The sequence below is a fragment of the Globicephala melas genome, chromosome 2, assembly GCF_963455315.2.
Source record: "Globicephala melas chromosome 2, mGloMel1.2, whole genome shotgun sequence".
Lineage (NCBI taxonomy): Eukaryota > Metazoa > Chordata > Mammalia > Artiodactyla > Delphinidae > Globicephala > Globicephala melas.
Window position 1 is genome coordinate 165,123,668 of NC_083315.2, and position 20,278 is coordinate 165,143,945.

Genomic DNA, 20,278 nt, shown 5'->3' on the forward strand with positions numbered 1-20,278 from the left:
AATTCCAGAAAGGATTTGAGTTCAAAACCCCACCTTTTAATGATTTAAATGGAGGAGTTAAGAAGTGTATAGGAAGAAACTAGGTCGGCCACCGACTGGGGTTTAGGAAGGCACATCCTTATCCCACTATTTTCTCCATGGCCACTCTGTCTTCTGCCCAGCCCAGTGCAGCTCCTCGACCAGGCCCTCAGGATGTACAGCCCACACCTAACTCTCTGTGCTTTGACCTCAGGTCACTGCTCCTGGCTGTTTCAACTCTCTTCTTGAGCAACGACATGATAAGCACATAAAAGGCCAGATCTATTAGTTGTCTGAGCAACAAATGATACTTTCTTAGAGATAATGAGGAAGAAGGAAGGTTGTGAATATTTGTAAACCTGAAAAAAGGTAATAATTACCATGTATAAGAAATAACTACTTCTTAACCAATACAATCATCCCTTCTACACTTCCCCAATCTTTTCTCCTACTGTTCCTAAGTCTTTATTACTGTTCTTATTTCTGTTGAGGTAATTTTGAGAGCTATTTATTAACATATTTAAGAATTGATTTTCCTTCTCTCAATCCCAAAACTTACTTTTAATTACTTTATTTATTTATTAATTAATGTCTCTTTTCAATGCCTTATTTTGGAGCAGATGGGAGTGACAAAGCAGAAGCTGAGGAAGTGCTTTAAAACAAAAAACATGGTATCGAAGCTTTGATACAGCCATTTAAGAATAAAAAGAGAAAACTCATCAGAAGGACATAATTTTAATTTATGTTATTTTGTAATATTATATCTGGCTTTATGTACCTTAAAGCATTTTGGGAACATATATGACTATTTATAAGTATATAGGGTATTTTCTATATGAATTATTTGAAACGCCTCATAAATTTGTATAGCAATAAAGCTAGCACCATTTCCAAATGATGTATTCAACACTATAAGGCAAAGGAAAATGTCACTATATTACGCTCTTACGTTTTTTAAAAGGAAGAAGCATTTTAGTTCTAAGATACACCACACATAACTCAAGTATCCACTATTTCTACTTTATGTCACAGAAGATATTTAAGGTTATTAGTTACAGAGCAATTCACCTACCATTAAGACAGAGGAGGATGGATAGCGAAGATCTCCACTTATAAAAAGACCCAAAGAGGTGAGGATAACTAAAAAATGATTTGTTAAAACCATATCCACCATGGAAAGCTCTGTGCGTTCTAAAGGAAGAAATCATACCATGGGTTAAAAAGTAAGGAAAAAGTGACGTCCTCAGCAAAGCAAAGACATTTCATAAATATCCATCAAGTGTTGATATAAAGGAAATGCTGACGATGAAGGCACTGTTGGAGGAATTACCTTCTCCAACTTGGGAAGAGACCATGTCTGTCAGGTTATACCACGTGGTGTCATCATAATTCCAAAATCCAGAAAAGCTGAGGCCTATGTAAACACCTACCATGAGAGAAAAGGGAAATTAAGGCAACACAACTTTGCAAAGTGAATAACCAACTCCTAAGGTGCTAGGTCTTTAGTGGGCAGAGCCTGCATCTGCCTCGCCTTCCAGCCCACTCTCCACCCCTGCCTCAACTCCCCTCCTTCAGTTTGAACCTCACTTCCCCCAGCACTGGAAGATAAAGTAACTTGGGTTACACCACAGGAGTTTAGCCAACCATCTAATTATTAAGGATTTTGTTTTGTATTGAAGGGGATCAGAATATGCCACCCCCAGAATATGGCACTTTGGCAGAAGGATTATTTTGAGCTGGAGGCAACTGAGAATCAACTGATGCAGGAAGAGTTCTGTGCCTCCCCTTGCCTGCCTAAAAGCAGGGCATTTTCTAACCACCTCACTCTGTATCAGGAAGAGAAGAGAGAGCAATCTTATCACCAGAGACAGGGAGTTGACACCAAGATGAGTTTTCATACACAGACTTTACTAAAATAACTCTTATCTCCCATTAGTCCACCCACATATTTCCTTGTCACTTCTCCACAGTTTCTTGTCCCTTGAGGCCTAGACCCCTTTCCTTTGTTAAGATGGTACATAAGTCCCCAAGTTTAACCACTTCTTTGAATTTCTTTTCTGTGAACTCTTGTGAATATAAATATTAATAAAAATTGCATGTCTTTTCTCCTGCTATGTCTTGGTTAATTGGTAGGCCCCCAATCATAACCTAAGAGGGTACAGGAAGAGCTTTCCCTCCCTGACAATATCCTTCTAAGCAAAAATATGTTCCTATTTCAAGAATATAATTATAGTCAACAGTACAAAAACTCCAAAGAAGAAAATTAAAATGTGAATCCCAAGAGGGAAGAAACTATGTTTGATTTACTTATAAAGTGATTTACTTTAATATTTGTGATTTTAAAAATAGAAAAAAACCCTGTTAATATGAGAATATTAAACCAATTAAAACTTATGAGAACTTATTAAAAGGAGGCTGAGCATGTTGGAAATAGTGAAAGCGCTTTGCTCCTTGGTCTCACCTTTCCTTGGCCATAGCTAGGAATGCTTAGAGTCTTTTGTGTTTTATTTATTTTTTAAATTCTTACCTAGTTTTTTTTTTTTTTTAATATGTGTTCTTTGGTTTTATTTATTTATTTATTTGGCTCTGCCGCCCACACAGCACACGGGATCTTAGTTCCCCCACCAGGGATCGAACCCACGTTCCCTACAGTAGAAGCACGGAGTCTTAGCCACTGGACCGCCAGGGAAGTTCTGAGTCTTTTGTGTTTTAAATGCAGAACATTAATCTGAAGTCTAGTCAACAGGCATAACTGTGGGGGTGGTGGAGGGTAGAGGGAGCCTGAAGAGAGTTGATAATCCAATGCACATGCTTTGTTTCCAAAAGATGAATGTAGGATCACTCGTATTGTGAAGTGTGTGTTTTAACTCCCAGCTCTTTTCTGTGTAGGGAAAGACGTAGAAGGAAATGTTATCATCATCCACTTTTTCCAGAAAGAGGAAAGCTAAAGACAAGCTTGTGCCTTTCTAAGCATGAAATCTAGTTCTGCAGATAAACTGCACTATATTCTAAGTGGGGATGATTATAGGTATCCAGCATATCACATGACCGGATTCCTGCAGAGTCTAGAAATATTTAATGGAGCAGTAAAATAAATGCTTTATTCTGGTTGATATTTTAGCCTGAAATTAAGTTATAGGCCACTCTCTATGACACACTGGCCACAATTGCATCCCAGGGTTACAGAAGCTGATGCAGATTTTGCAAAGATTTTGGATTTTATTCTAACGGGCAAAGGGAAGCCACTGGAATGTCTGAAGCAGGAAAATGATGTGATTCGTTTTACACTTGAGATCACTGTGGTGGCTGTAGGGAGGGTGAGTTGTACCGGGTTTAGAAACAGGGAGACCACTTAAGAGGCTGTGAATTAGTCTCGTGGAAAACCAGTGCTGACTTGACAAAGATTTTAGCAGAGGAGAGAAGTGGTCACACTGAGGATAGACACTGGATGTGGCATCGTCCTGGAATGCCATCAGAGTAAGAACAGTCAAGAGTGTACACTAGATTTGATTTTTGAGTAATTGGATATGAATTGGGATGAAGAATACTGGAGGAGAACAGATTTTAGAGGGAATGAATCAAGAGTTCTGGCTTAGACTTGTTATAGCTGAGATGCATCAAGAGGAATTATAAAACAGACAACTGAATATAGGAATTTAGCTTCAAGGAAGTGGTCAGCACCAGAAATACAAATTCAGGGATCATTAGCCTGAAGGTGGCATTATTACCAGAGGACTGGATTAAGTTTCCCAGAGAGAATCTGGTTACATAAGGAAGGAGAGTCGAGGACAAAGCCCCATTTCATCGACACTTCAGAGGTCACAACAAAAGAGCAGGCTTAGAAAACTAAGGAGTGATCAATGAGGTAAGATAAATGTAACTGAAGGTGGTGTCAAGAACCCAAGAGAATAAAGTGTTTTGAGGAGAAATAAAGTGGTTAACTGTGTCAAATTCTGCTGGGAGGGAAAGTAGAATGAGGATAAAGAATTGGCTGTTGGAATCAGCAACATGGAGATCACAGGCGATCTTGGGAAGAATTGTTTCAGAACAGTGATGGCAACAATCCGATACGCAGTGAAACGAAGATAAAATGGGAGGTGGAAAATGTAGCACCACCTAAAATAAATTCTTCCCATACATTTTGTCTGAAGGAGAACAGAGGGATGAGGGATAGTGGTAAAGTGAGATAAATGAATATTTTGGCTAAGATGGGGGATTTTAGGGTATGTTTGTATGCTAATGCCTCTAAGTCAGTAAAGAGGGAAAGCATGATGATACGGGACAGAAAGGTGAGAACTGCGGGACAGATGCAGGAGCGAGGTTCTCCAGATGACTGGGGAGAATGGGATGCAGGACACGAGAGGTGAGGAGTGGCCTTTGGTAGCAGCAGAGACACTTCTCACGATGCAACAGGCAAGAAGGCAAAGCACACAAGTACAAAGGCAAGTAGGATGGCAGATGCGCACAGGAGCGATGATGGAGTGCCTTGCGATCAGTCTTAGTCTTCTACATCAAGTATTAAAGGCACAGCTGAGACCGGAGAAGGAAAGGAGGTGAGGTAGAGTGTTTGAGGAGTGGGAAGAGGTGTGACAAGGTCATTTTGCAGAGTGGGAAAATAAACATACCAGGGAAGAGAGATAAGATTTCTGGGCAGTGCTGAGTACCCACTTGGGACTTGTGATCATGAATTTATAGTGAGACCACTTCGTGGAATTTTAAAGTGAGACTGGTATGCAACTTTTTTCTAGTAATATTCTGCTATTCCAGTGGCATAGAGGTGGTTTTAAGGAGAGTTGGGATTGTGCAGGCAAAGAAGTTACAGAAGTATTTATAAGGAGAGACTATGAAAATTATGGTGAAAAAGTTAAGGATGTTGAGGAGTGAAAAAAGTGGTAGAAACAACATATTGAAGTCTCCATGAAATCAAAGAGATGTCAGAGTGTGAGTACTAGGGTAGACTGAAAGAACAGAAGGTAGTGGGCAGAGCGTGAGATGGTTGTAGTGAAGATTTTGGAGACAGTAACATCAGAGACAACAAGGTCAAGAAAATGACCACAGAAGTAAGATGGGGGAAAGATCATTGGAGGAGAGGAGGTCGTGAAAGCATGGGTCCATATGGGTGGTGAAATCACCAAACATAGTGACAAAAATAAGGTGCAGAGGAAGGCAGGGGTCCAGACGCTAAACTCATCCATGAGTGTGAGTGATGGGAAGGTCATCATAGGCTGCCAACCAAGAAGAGTTAGAGGGAGTAAAGTTTGAGTTCAAAGGAGCTGGGCATTCTGAATGAGAAGACAGGAGTAATTATTAATAAGTAGCCCTTAAGGAACAAGGACAATGCCCCTTGAGACTCAGGCATGTGACATGTGAGAGGGCTGCAGGGGAAAGAATGTTAACTGGGAGTGGCCAGATTATTCTTTATGGCAAGAAAGTTAAGGGACCATTGTGAGAAAAGATTAGTAGTACAGGGGAATTTGCTGATGACAGACCACAAATTCCAATGAATGGATTTGGGTAGATGGAGAGGGACAGAAGTTTGGGTGAATTTAAAGGAAGTCCAGAACAGTATGTGGGATAGAGTAACCATAAGTGACCTGGAGACTTAGGTTTCTGGTGGTGACATAGAACTGGGTGAGAGTCATGATGGCGTTAGGAGTGCCATAGAGGAGAAAGGTGGGTAATAAGTCGAAACTGGAACACATGGGGCTCCTCTATACCTGTTCCCACCATTAACTCCATGTGGGATGAAACACAGTGTGTGGACAAACCAGGGCCTCACAAAGAAACTGCTAGTTAGGCTTGATACTGTGGGAACTTACTTTCTGCTTCAGCGCAGTGGGGGCCAGTTGAGGGAAAAGGTGGTTTCATCTAAAAACAGGTTTCCAAACTGTTTCTTTTGTTGAGACGTTGAAGCGATCGGGTGAGTGAGACCCCAAGGAGTTGAGACTGCCCCTTCTCTCCTATGACTCTCAGGGGTGTGGCAGGATGCAGAGACTGGCTCTTTTCCTGTGACTCACAAAAGTAAGGCAGGTTTGGACCGAGGGGAGGAGGGGGCCCTAGCCTGGCATCCGTGGAACAAAGGTAGAAAAGGAGTTTCCATCTGGTTGAGAGAGAGGAAAAAGAGACACAGGCTCTCTAAACTAATTCAGCACAAGCAGGCACTCCAAGCTAGAGGTATCTAAAAGACTGCAAGACATTAGGAATTCAAAGAAATCTGGGGCAAGGCTATCTGTCTATTCCTATACCAGTGCATACTGCTTGAATCTATTACTTTATAATAAGTCATGGTAGGCAACCTATTGTGCTTTTTATTCTTCTTTAAAATTATGTTTGTTATTCATGTTGCTTTATTCTCCCACCTGAATTTTGGGATTGGCTTATCAATTTCCACACACACAAAATACTGCTGTAATTTTGCTTGGACTTGTATCAAACTGATTGATAAACATGGAGAGAATTAACATCTTTACAATACCAGAAGTTCCTGTTCATGAACATAAAATATCTTTTTTAGTCTTTTTTTATAGCCTTCATTAAAGTTTTATAATTTCTATACAACAGGCCTTGCAAGTCGTTTTTTGTTTATTTCTAGGTCCCTATTGGGGCTTATTACTTTCTGAATAGGATTTTTAAAATTATAATCTTTAATTACTCTTTGGTGGAGTGGTTTTTGTATATTGTTGATATGTTCCTCAATTCCATAGCACTCCCATATTTGTTCTGATAGTCTGTCTGTTGATTCTTTTGGATATTTATATAGATACACATATAATCTATGAGTAATAAAATTTTGTTTCTTATCTTTTAATTCTTTTTTTCACTCATATTTATTAGATTTGGGGACTAGGAGTTCATCAATCACCTAAGAAAAACAAACTAGAACAAGATGATTAGTAATTGAAATGTGTAAGGATGCTATTAAATATTACAACAGTAACTGAAAAACACATATGTAACAAATAAAATAATGTGATACCTTAGAACAACTTTACCTATTCACGTATGGCAGGCATAGAAGATGGATTAGAAATGCAATGAATAATCTCTGGGAGGGAGGAACATATTAACAGAGGGCAGAGTATCAAGGAAATTTGGAGAGACACTAAAGTCACTAGTAACATGGCAAAAGTCACAGAGAAAAAAGTTTATCACACTAGCAAGTAGATAAGGGAAAGTGATGAAGAGTAAGTTCTTAGGTGTTTTTTGGAGACATTTTCACTCCATTACGCCTCTGTGTTTAACTTGTACTGCCAGTTAAACACCACTGTAATAAAATACAAAACACCACCTCCAAATTTGAATAAAGCTGCAAACTTACCATCAAGTGTTGTGTTCATAATGAAGCCAAGTAACACTACATCATTGGCACATGGGCACTTTGCCGTTTTGAGATCTACCACATGTGGATATAATTTACTGATGTCGTTTTTTGTCATTATAGTCCCAAGTTTCCACTGAAGAATAGGTTCTGTGGAAATCAAGTTTTGGTGTTTGAGTTGTGGCAGCACTCTTGAAAAATAGAACACTACTGTTTTCTTTTTTGTTTTTATCTTTAAAAAGTTTTTTTTTAATTTTTATAAATTGAAATATAGTTGATTTACAATGCTGTCTTAATTACTGCTGTACAGCAAAGTGACTAAGTTATACATATATATACATTCTTTTTCATATTCTTTTCCATTATGGTTTGTCACAGGCTATTGAATATAGTTCTCTGTGCTATACAGTAGGACCTTGTTGTTTATTCATTCTAGATATATCAGTTTGCATCTGCTAATCCCAAACTCCCAATCCGTCTCTCTCCCACCCCCCTCCCCCTTGGCAACCAGCAGTCTATCCTCTATGTCCATGATCTGTTTCTTAGATAGGTTCATTTGTGTCATACTTTAGGTTCCACATATAAGTGATATCATATGATATTTGTCTTTCTCTGTTGGACTTACTTCACTTAGTACAATAATCTCTAGTTGCATCCATGTTGCTGTAAATGGCATTATTTTGTTATTTTTTATGGCTGAGTGATATTCCATTGTATATATGTACCACATCTTTTTTATCTGTACATCTGTCAACAGACATTTAGGTTGTTTCCATGTCTTGGCTATTGTGAATAGTGCTGCTATGAACACAGGTGTGCGTGTACCTTTTTGAATTATGGTTTTGTCTGGATATATGCCCAGGAGTGGGACTGCTGAATCATATGGTAGTTCTATTTTTAGTTTTCTGAGGAACTCCCATACTGTTTTCCACAGTGGCTGCACCAACTTACATTCCCACCAACAGTGTAGGAGGGTTCCCTTTTCTCCTCACCCTCACCAGCATTTGTTATTCATAGACTTTTTAATGATGGTCATTCTGACCCACGTGAGGTGGTACCTCATTGTAGTTTTGTTTTGCATTTCTCTGATAATTCATAACTGCTTTCTTTTATGGGTTTTAAAGGCACTATGTAAAGGAACTGTTCCATTGTTTTAAAAAATGGGTGTATTACCTCACTTTTCATCAGTTAAAAATAGGTTGTTGATTCTTATTTTCCAGAGTAGGAGGAATGAAGTCTAATTTTCTTGAAGGGGGCCTGGCAAAGTCATACTGCAGAAGAGCAGGTGAGGTGGGAGATACTGCTTTGAACATCTTTGGAAAATACAATTGGTCACAGGATCTATCTCTAGAAATGGAGTTGCTGGATCACAGGGTTTGCACATTTATAGCATAGAGAATAACTTCTGCTTTGAGAGGCCACACATTTACTTTCTGTTCACTTTCCCAATCCCATAGAGAGCAGGAGATATATATATAAATAAGAATAAATCTAGAAAAGCAATAGGGAACAGGGAAAGTTGTCATCAGTGGCCAAGACACTTAGAAGGATTTCTGGAAGATACAAAGGAGTTAGGGAGGGACAAATAGGAAAAACCAATCAGAGGTAGGACATCTCCAACCCTTCAGTGCAGCAATCTACTCTTAGATATACAAAGGGTTGGAGCTGGATAAAGTCAAATTTTAAAGCATGAGAAATGGGAGGATTTTTTTTTTTCTGAAAAAATGAGAAAAGAGAATACAAAAAGTAAGCAAGGACAGTTTGACAGAGTACTGTTGTCCGAATTTCAAAAATAGTCAAAGGACTTTTAAGAATACAGACACAATCACTCTGTAGCTGTTTACATTTCTGCATCGTGAGTCTCCTCCATCTCCTCATCAAACTCTCAATAAAATCTGCTACAAAGCCAAAGACTTTAGGTGATATATGCTTCACTTTGTGCAAAGCAAGAAAAGGAGCTAAGTTTCCATCTGGGTTGACATAGTGTAGCACAGCGACAGCCAAGAAGAAGAAGAGAAACAATTTATAACCAAACTAATTCACTCTGAAATTCAAAGAAATCTGGGGTAAGGCAGTTGACTTTCCAGGGTATAGCATATGTGTACAATTAATGACCAGATCTTAAAGGATAGGGAGATTTGAGCTTGTATCTGGGACATGATTGCACTGAATCGAAAATGCCTCTTTACCCATGTGGTCTATTTTAAACGTTTTAAGAATGAGGGATTGATCAAAAGTCTTGACTGCTGAGAAGCTACAAAGGAGATGGAAAAGTGACCAATGTGAAAGTGACTGTAAAGAGGCATGGACATGTATACACTACCAAACGTAAGGTAGATAGCTAGTGGGAAGCAGCCGCATAGCACAGGGAGATCAGCTCGGTGCTGTGTGACTGCCTGGAGGGGTGGGATAGGGAGGGTGGGAGGGAGGGTGACGCAAGCGGGAAGAGATATGGGAACATATGTATATATATAACTGATTCATTTTGTTGTGAAGCTGAAACTAACATACCATTGTAAAGCAACTATGCTCCAATAAAGATGTTTAAAAAAAAAAAAAAAAAAGAGCAATTTTAGTGGAGTAGTCTGGACTCCGGATCAGAGATGAGGAAGTAGGGACAATATTTTTCAACATCTCATTTGAGATAGGTAATGAAGAAAGGTTCCCAACTGTAACTCTAACCTTAATGCTTGATTGCCACTTCCCAATGTTTTCTCCTCATGTCTTCAGCATCTCAGAAAATGATACCACCATCCACTTCACTGCTCAAGTAAGAAATCTAGAATTCATCCTTAATATCTGTGTCCTTCATCCCCAGTCCACCCAGAGGTCATATCAGCTCTACTTCTAAACTGTATCCTGAAGACTCTAACTTCTCACCATCTCCACTGCTCGTCCCACAGCCCAAGTACCCCAGACCATCTCCTGCGTGGACCGTGGTGACAGCTGCCAACCAATTTCCTTTATTCCATTCTTGTCCTCCTTCCTCGACAGTCAGTTCTCTACACAGCAGCCAAAGTGATCTTTTTCATAGAGCAGAAGTCGGAATTTATCACTGCCCTGCTTAAAATACTCCAGTGGCTTTTCATTATAATTAGAATAAAATCCACACTTTACCGTGGTCTCTGCCAGTCTCTCTACACTCACCCCACACCACTCTGTCATTTACTGTGCTCCGACGACACTGGCCTCCTCTCTGCAGCTGCAACCTTTAAGAATTATTCATTCTCCACGGTGGTCGGACCGATTTACATTCCCATCAACAGTGCACAAGGGTCCCTTTTTTCCACAGCCTTGCCTACACTTGTTACGTCTTGACTCTACAATAATAGTCATTCAGACAGGTGTGAGGTGATAGCTCACTGTAGTTCCGAGTTGCACTTCCCTGATGATCAATGATGTTGAGCATCTTTTCATGTGCTTGTTGGCCATCTGCATGTCTTCTTTGGAAAAATGTTCAGTTCTTCTGCCCATTTTTAAAATCAGGTTTTTCATTTTTTTTTATGTTGAGCTGTATGAGTTCTTTGTATATTTTGGATGTTAACACCTTATCAGATATATCATTTGCAAATATCTTCTCCCATTCAGTAGGCTTTTGGTTTTGTTGATAATTTCCTTCGCGGTGCAAAAGCCTTTTACAATAGCTGATGTGGTCCCATTTGTTTTTGGCTTTGGTTTCCCTTGTGTGAGGAGAAAGATCCAAAAAAAGACTGCTACAACTGATGTCAAAGGCTGTACTGCCTACGTTTTCCTCTAGGAGTTTTATGGTTTCAGGTCTTACATTTAAGTCTTTAATCCATTTTCAGTTATTTTTGTATAAGGTGTGAGAAATTAGTCCAGTTTGATTCTTTTGCCTGTAGCTTTCCAATTTTCCCAAAACTAATTATTGAAGAAGCTGTCTTCTCCCCAACTGTACATTCTTGCCTCCCTTTTTGTTCGGTAGATGCATTGAATGCATAAGTGTAGATTCATTTCTGGACGCTTGATTCTGTTCCATTGATCTATGTGTCTGATTTTTGAGCCAGTACCACAGTTTTAGTTACTATAACTTTACAGTACAACAATTTAAAATCAAGGAGCATGATACCTCTAGCATTGTTCTTCTCAATATTGTTTTAATGGGGAAATATGTATACATATAGCTGATTCACTTTGTGATAAAGCAGAAACTAACACACCATTGTAAAGCAATTATACTCCAATAAAGATGTTTAAAAAAAAAGATTGTTTGGGCTATTCAGGGTCTTTTGTGTTTCCATATATATTTTAAAATTACTTGTTCTACTTCTGTGAAAAATGCCATTAGTATTGTTTTTTAAACATCTTTATTGGAGTATAATTGCTTTACAATGGTGTGTTAGTTTCTGCTGTATAACAAAGTGAATCAGCTATACATATACATATATCCCCATATCTCCTCCCTCTTGCATCTCCCTCCCACACTCCCCATCCCACCTCTCTAGGTAGTCACAAAACACCAAGCTGTTCTCCCTGTGAATGCAGCTGCTTCCCACTAGCTATCTATTTTACATTTGGTAGTGTATATATGTCCATGCCACTCTTCTCACTTTATCCCAGGTTACCCTTCCCCCTCCCCGTGTCCTCAAGTCCATTCTCTACATTGGCATCTTTATCTTGTCCTGCCCCTAGGTTCTTCAGAAACATTTTTTTTTTTTTAGATTCCATATATATGTGTCAGCATACAGTATTTGATTTTCTCTTTCTGACTTACTTCACTCTGTATGACAGACTCTAGGTCCACCACCTAACTATAAATAACTCAATTTCATTTCTTTTTATGGCTGAGTAATATTCCATTGTATATATGTGCCACATCTTCTTTATCCATTCATCTGTCGATGGACACTTAGGTTGCTTCCATGTCCTGGCTATTGTAAATGGAGCTGCAATGAACATTGTGGGGCATGACTCTTTCTGAATTATGGTTTTCTCAGGGTATATACCCAGTAGTGGGATTGCTGGGTCATATGGTAGTTCTATTTTTAGTTTTTTAAGGAACCTCCATAGTGGCTGTACCAATTTACATTCCTACCAACAGTGCAAAAGGGTTCCCTTTTCTCCACACCCTCTCCAGCATTTACTGTTTGTAGAGTTTTTGATGATGACCATTCTGACCAGTGTGAGGTGATACCTTACTGTAGTTTTCATTTGCATTTCTCTAATGATTAGTGATATTGAGCATCCTTTCATGTGTTTGTTGGCAATCTGTATATCTTCGTCGGAGAAATGTCGATTTAGGTCTTCTGCCCAGTTTTGGATTGGGTTGTGTTTTTTTTTTTTTTTTTTTGATATTGAGCTGTATGAGCTGCTTGTATATTTTGGAGTTTAATCCTTTGGTCGTTGCTTCGTTTGCAAATATTTCCCCCCATTCTGAGGGTTGTCTTTTCATCTTGTTTATGGTTTCCTTTGCTGTGCAAAAGATTTTAAGTTTCATTAGGTCCCATTTGTTTATTTTTGTTTTTATTTCCATTTCTCTAGGAGGTGGGTCAAAAAGGATCTTGCTGTGATTTATGTCATAGAGTGTTTTGCCTATGTTTTCCTTGAAGGGTTTTATACTCTCTGGCCTTACCTTTAGGTCTTTAATCCATTTTGAGTTTATTTTTGTGCATGGTGTTAGGGAATGTTCTAATTTCATTCTTTTACATGTAGCTGTATAATTTTCCCAGCACCACTTATTGAAGAGACTGTCTTTTCTCCATTGTATATTCTTGCCTCCTTTATCAAAAATAAGGTGACTTTAGGTGCATGGGTGTATCTCTGGGCTTTCTATCCTGTTCCATTGATCTATATTTCTGTTTCGTGCCAGTACCATACTGTCTTGATTACTGTAGCTTTGTAGTATAGTCTGAAGTCAGGGAGCCACAATCCTCCAGCTCCGTCTTTCTTTCTCAAGATTACTTTGGCTATTTGGGGTCTTTTGTGTTTCCATACAAATTGTGCAATTTTTTGTTCTATTTCTGTGAAAAATGCCATTGGTAGTTTGATAGGGATTGCATTGAATCTGTAGATTACTTTGGGTATAGTCATTTTCACAATGTCACAATGTTGATTCTTCCAATCCAAGAAAATGGTATATCTCTCCATCTGTTTGTATCATCTTTAATTTCTTTCGTCAGTGTCTTATAGTTTTCTGCATACAGGTCTTTTGTCTCCTTAGGTAGGTTTATTCCTAGATATTTTATTCTTTTTGTTGCAGTGGTAAATGCGAGTGTTTCCTTAATTTCTCTTACAGATTTTTCATCATTAGTGTATAGGAATGCAGGAGATTTCTGTGCTTAATTTTGTATCCTGCAACTCTATGAAAATCACTGATTAGCTCTAGTAGTTTTCTGGTAGCATCTTTAGGATTCTCTATGTATAGTATCATGTCATCTGCAAACAGTGACGGTTTTCCTTCTTCTTTTCCGATCTGGATGCCTTTTCTTTCTTTTTCTTCTCTGACTGCTGTGGCTAAAACTTCCAAAGTTATGTTGAATAATAGTGGTGAGAGTAGGCAACCTTGTCTTGTTCCTGATCTTAGTGGAAATGGTTTCAGTTGTTCAGCATTGAGAACAATGTTGGCTGTGGGTTTGTCATATATGGCCTTTATTATGTTGAGATAAGTTCATTCTATGCTTACTTTCTGGAGGGCTTTTACCATAAATGGGTGTTGAATTTTGTCAAAAGCTTTTTCTGCACCTATTGAGATGGTCATATGGTTTTTATCCTTCAATTTGTTAATATGGTTTATCACATTGATTGATTTCCATATATTGAAGAATCCTTGCATTCCTGGGATAAACCCCACTTGATCATGGTGTATGATCCTTTTACTGTGTTGTTGGATCCTGTTTGCTAGCATTTTGTTGAGGATTTTTGCATTTATGTTCATCAGTGATATTGGCCTGTAGTTTTCTTGCTTTTTTTTTTTTTTTTTTTTGCAGTACACGGGCCTCTCACTGTTGTGGCCTCTCCCGTTGCAGAGCACAGGCTGTGGACGCACAGGCTCAGCGGCCATGGCTCACGGGCCCAGCTGCTCCGCGGCATGTGGGATCTTCCCAGACCGGGTCACGAACCCGTGTCCCCTGCTTTGGCAGGCAGACTCTCAACCACTGCACCACCAGGGAAGCCCTGTAGTTTTCTTTTTTTGTGATATCTTTGTCTGGTTTTGGTATCAGGGTGATGGTGGCCTCGTAGAATGAGTTTGGGAGTGTTCCTTCCTCTGCTATATTTTTGAAGAGTTTGAGAAGGATAGGTGTTAACTCTTCTGTAAATGTTTGATAGAATTCACCTGTGAATCCATCTGGTCCTGGGTTTTTGTTTGTTGGAAGATTTTTAATCACAGTTTCAATTTCAGTGATTGTGATTGGTCTGTTCATATTTTCTATTTCTTCCTGGTTCAGTCTTGGAAGGTTGTGCTTTTCTGAGAATTTGTCCATTTCTTCCAGGTTGTCCATTTTATTAGCAAATAGTTGCTTGTAGTAATCTCTCATGATCCTTTGTATTTCTGCAGTGTCAGTTGTTACTTTTCCTTTTTCATTTCTAATTCTGTTGATTTCAGTCTTCCATTTTTTCTTGATGAGTCTGGCTAATGGTTTACGAATTTTGTTTAACTTCTCAAAGAACCTGATTTAAGTTTTATTGATCTTTGCTATCATTTCCTTCATTTCTTTTTCATTTATTTCTGATCTAATCTTTATGATTTATTTCCTCGTGCTAACTTTTTTTTTTTATTATTCTCTCTCTAATTGCTTTATATGTAAGGTTAGGTTGCTTATTTAAGATTTTCCCTGTTTCTTGAGGTAGAATTGTATTGCTATAAACTTCCCTCTTAGAACTGGTTTTGCTGCCTCCCATAGGTTTTCGGTTGGCATGTTTTCATTGTCATTTGTTTCTAGGTATTTTTTTATTTCCTCTTTGATTTCTTCAGTGATCTCATGGTTATTTAGTAGTGTACTGTTTAGCCTACACGTGTTTGTATTTTTTACAGATTTTTTCCTGTAATTGATATCTATTCTCATAGTGTTGTGGTCAGAAAAGATACTTGATATGATTTCAATTTTCTTAAATTTACCAAGGCTTGATTTTTGACCCAAGATATGATCTATCCTGGAGAATGTTCCATGAGTACTTGAGAAGAAAGTGAATTCTATTGTTTTTGGATAGAATGTCCTACAAATATCAATTAAGTCCACCTTGTTTAATGTATCATTTAAAGCTTGTGTTTCCTTATTTATTTTCATTTTGGATGATCTGTCCATTGGTGAAAGTGGGATGTTAAAAGTCCTCTACTATGATTGTGTTCCTGTCAATTTTCCCTTTTACGGCTGTTAGCATTTGCCTTATTTATTGAGGTGCTCCTATGTCAGGTGCATAAATATTTACAATTGTTATATCTTCTTCTTGGATTGATCTCTTGATCATTATGTACTGTCCTTCTTTGTCTCTTGTAATAGTCTTTATTTTAAAGTCTATTTTGTCTGATATGAGAATTGCTACTCCAGTTTTCTTTTGATTTCCATTTGCGTGGAATATCTTTTTCCATCCCCTCACTTTCAGTCTGTATGTGTCCCTAGGTCTGAAGTGGGTCTCTTGTAGACAGCATATATATGGGTCTTGTTTTTGTATGCATTCAGCCAGTCTATATCTTTTGGTTGGAGCATTTAATCCATTTACATTTAAGGTAGTTATCAATATGTATGTTCTTATTACCATTTTCTTAATCGTTTTGGGTTTGTTATTGTAGGTCTTTTCCTTCTGTTGTGTTTCCTGCCTAGAGAAGTTCCTTTAGCATGTGTTGTAAAGCTGGTTTGGTGGTGCTGAATTCTTAGCTTTTGCTTGTCTGTAAAGGTTTTAATTTCTCAGTCTAATCTGAATGAGTACCTTGCTGGGTAATCTTGGTTGTAGGTTTTTCCCTTTCATCACTTTAAATATGCCCTGCCACTCCCTTTTGGCTTGCAGCATTTCTGCTGAAAGATCAGCTGTTAACGTTATGGGGATTCCCTTGTATATTATTTGTTGTTTTTCCCTTGTTGCTTTTAATATTTTTTCTTTGTATTTAATTTTTGATAGTTTGATTAATATGTGTCTTGGAGTGTTTCTCCTTGGATTTATCCTGTTTGGAACTCTCTGTGCTTCCTGGACTTGATTCAGTATTTCCTTTCCCATATTAGGGAAGTTTTCAACTATAATCTCTTCAAATATTTTCTCAGTCCCTTTTTTTCCTCTTCTTCTGGGACCCCTATAATTCAAATGTTGGTGCGTTTATTGTTGTCCCAGAGGTCTCTGAGACTGTCCTCAATTCGTTTCATTCTTTTTTCTTTATACTGCTCTGTGGTAGTTATTTCCACTATTTTATCTTCCAGGTCACTTATCCACTCTTCTTTCTCAGTTATTCTGCTATTGATTACTTCTAGAGAATTTTTAATTTCATTTATTCTGTTGTTCATCATTGTTTGTTTGCTCTTTAGTTCTTCTAGGTCCTTGTTAAACATTTCCTGTATTTTCTCCATTCTATTTCTAGCATTTTGGATCATCTTTACTATCATTACTCTGAATTCTTTTTCAGGTAGACTGCCTATCTCCTCTTCATTTGTTTGGTCTGGTGGGCTTTTTACCTTGCTCCTTCATCTGCTGTGTCTTTCTCTGTCTTCTCATTTTGCTTAACTTACTGTGTTTGGGGTCTCCTTTTCGCAGGCTGCAGGTTTGTAGTTCCTGTTGTTTTTGGTGTCTGCCCCCAGTGGGTAAGGTTGGTTCAGTGGGTGGTGTAGGTTTTCTTGTGGAGGGGACTGGTGACTGTGTTCTGAAGGATGAGGTTGGATCTTTTCTTTCTGTTGGGCAGGACCAAGTCCAGTGATGTGTTCTGGGGTGCCTGTGAACTTATTATGATTTTAGGCAGCCCCTATGCTAATGGGTGAGGTTGTGTTCCTGTGTTGCTAGTTGTTTGGCATAGGGTGTCCAGCACTGTAGCTGGATGGTTATTGAATAGAGCTGGGTCTTAGTGCTGAGATGGAAATCTCTGGGAGAGCTTTCGCTGTTTGATATTACGTGGGGCTGTGAGGTCTCTGGTGGACCAATGTCCTGAACTTGGCTCTCCTACCTCAGAGGCTCAGGCCTGACACCCAGCCGGAGGACCAAGGCCCTGTCAGACACATGGCTCAGAAGAAAAGGGAGAAAAAAAAAGAGACAGAAAGAAAGAAGGAAAAATAAAATGAAGTTATTAAGATAAAAAATATTGTTAAAGATAAAAAAATTAAAAAGTAATAAAACAAAAAGAGGGAGCAACCAAACCAAAAAACTAATCCACCAGTGATAACAAGTGCTAAAAACTATACAAAAACAAACAAACAACAACAAAAAAAACAGAGAGAACCCTCATACAAATGGTAAAAGCAAAGATGTACAGACAAAAGTCACACAAAGAAACATACACATACACACTCAGAAAAAGAGAAAAAGGAAAAAAAAATATATAAAAGGAAGTGAGCAACCAAATAAATGCACAAATCTACCAATGATAATAAGCTCTAAATACTAAACTAAGATAAACATAAAGCCAGAAACAAATTAGATGAGGAAAGCAAACCCCAAGTCTACAGTTTCTGCCAAAGTCTACTGCCTCAATTTTGGGATGATTCGTTGTCTATTCAGGTATTCCACAGATGCAGGGTATATGAAGTTGTGGAGATTTAATCTGCTGCTCCTGTGGCTGCTGGGAGTAATTTCCCTTTGTCTTCTTTGTTCGCACAGCTCCCAGGGTTCAGCTTTGGATTTGGCCCCGCCTCTGCGTGTAGGTCGTCTGAGGGCATCTGTTCCCCACCCAGACAGGACAGGGTTAAAATAGCAGCTGATTAGGGGGCTCGGCTCACTCAGGCTTGGGGGAGGGAGAGGTATGGAATGTGGGGCGAGCCTGTGGCGGGAGAGGCTGGCATGACATTGTAACAACCCGAGGTGTGCCGTGCGTTCTCCCAGGGAAGTTGTCCCTGGATCACGGGACCCTGGCAGTGGCGGGCTGCACAGGCTCCCGGGAGGGGAGGTGTGGAGAGTGACCTGTGCTTGTACACAGGCTTCTTTTTGGCTGCAGCAGCAGCCTTAGCGTCTCATGCCCATCTCTGGTGCCTGCACTGATAGCCACAGCTCGTGCCGTCTCTGGAGCTCCATTAGGTGGTGCTCTGAATCCCCTCTCCTCATGCTCCCTGAAACAATGGTCTCTCGCCTCTTGGGCAGGTCCAGAGTTTTTCCCAGACTCCCTCCTGGCTAGCTGTGTCACACTAGCCCCCTTCAGGCTGTGTTCACTCAGCCAACCCCAGTCCTATCCCTGGGATCTGACCTCCAAAGCCCGAGCCTCAGCTCTCAGCCCCCACCTGCCCGAGAGGGTGAGCAGACAAGCCTCTCGGGCTGGTGAGTGCTGGTCGGTACCAATCCTCTGTGTGGGAATCTCTCTGCTTTGCCCTCTGCACCCCTGTTGCTATGCTCTCCTCCGTGGCTCCGAAGCTTCCCCACCGCCCATCCCCACCAGTGAAGGGGCTTCCTAGTGTGTGGAAACTTTTCCTCCTTCACAGCTCCCTCCCAGAGGTGCAAGTCTCATTCTTACTCTTTTGTCTCTGTTTTTCCTTTTTTCTTCTGCCCTACTCAGGTACGTGGGGAGTTTATTGCCTTTCGGGAAGTCTGAGTTCTTCTGCCAGTGTTCAGTAGGTGTTCTGTAGGAGTTGTTCCACATGTAGATGTATTTTTGATATATTTGTGGGGAGGAAGGTGATCTCCATATCTTACTCCTCCTCTGTCTTGAAGTTCCCCCACACCATTAGTACTCTGACAGTGATTGCATTGAATCTGTAGATTGCTTTGGGCAGTATGGTCATTTTAACAATGTGAATTCTCGTGCTTTTGTTTTTTAATCCATTGAGCCACTGTGTTTTTATTGGAGCATTTAGTCCATTTGCATTTAAAACAAAATTATTGAAACGTATATACTTATTACCATTTTGTTCATTGTTTTCTGGTTTTGTGGGTTTTTCTCTTTTTTCTGTTCCTCTCTTCTTCTTTTGCTCTCTTCCCTTGTGCCTGATGACTATTTTTAGTATTATGTTTGGATTCATTTCTCTTTTTTGTTTATCCATCATAGGTTTTTGGTTTGTGGGTACCATGAGGTTCATATATAACAACCTACGTACATTATTATTTACATGATAATATACATGATTATTTTAAGTTGATGATCTCTTAAGTGAGTCTGACCCAGACTCTTTTCAAATTACTGCCTCTGCAATGAGACTCAGAGCATGTTAGATTTCGTGTGTGCCCTTTCAGAGCAGAGTCTCTGTTTCTCACAGCTCTCTGGCTCTCCCACACACAAGCCCCACTAGCTATCAAAGCCAGATGTTCCGGGGGCTTGTCTTCCCAGTGCAGGACCCCTGGTCTAGGGAGCCTAATGTGAGGTTTGGACCCCTTGCTCCTTAGGGAGGACCTCTGAACGTGTGATTATCCTCTCATTTGTGGGTTGCCTACCTGGGGATGTTGGTCTTGACTATACAGTGTCTCTACCCCTCCCACTCATTATATTTTGGTTCCTGCTTTATTTGCTTAGCTGCGGGAAATCTTTTTTGCTAGTCTTCTGGTCATTCTCATAGATAGTTGCTCTGTAAATAGTTGTAATTCTGGTGTGCCTATGGAAGGAGGTGAGTTCAGGGTCTTCCTACTTCACCATTTTGGCCCTGAATCATCATTATTTTCTTAAAGCTACCCAGGTGTTTCTTTCCATAAGATGAAATATTTATTTTTACTCTGGCTTCTACATAGCACCATATCAAAGTGGGTGCAAAAGAATAAAAGTAAAAAGGGAAGGTGAGGAAAATGAGAATAAATACAAACTCCACGATGGAGGTTTTTTTCTATATACTATGGCTGACCCAAAAATTGGGCTATAGATCAGACAATTGTAAA

The 20,278-nt window shown here is 39.4% G+C and overlaps 1 protein-coding gene across 1 annotated transcript in view; it reads right to left on the reverse strand.

Annotated features, from left to right (window-relative positions):
- Positions 1 to 20,278, reverse strand: part of CATSPERB (cation channel sperm associated auxiliary subunit beta) — a 128,664-nt gene that overhangs the window by 79,987 nt on the left and 28,399 nt on the right. The window contains exons 6-8 of the mRNA XM_060293494.1: positions 7,337 to 7,486; positions 1,349 to 1,444; positions 1,091 to 1,209 (exon numbers count right to left, since the gene is read on the reverse strand). Of these exons, the coding sequence (XP_060149477.1) occupies positions 1,091 to 1,209; positions 1,349 to 1,444; positions 7,337 to 7,486 (365 nt within the window). The remainder of the gene's footprint in view (positions 1 to 1,090; positions 1,210 to 1,348; positions 1,445 to 7,336; positions 7,487 to 20,278) is intronic.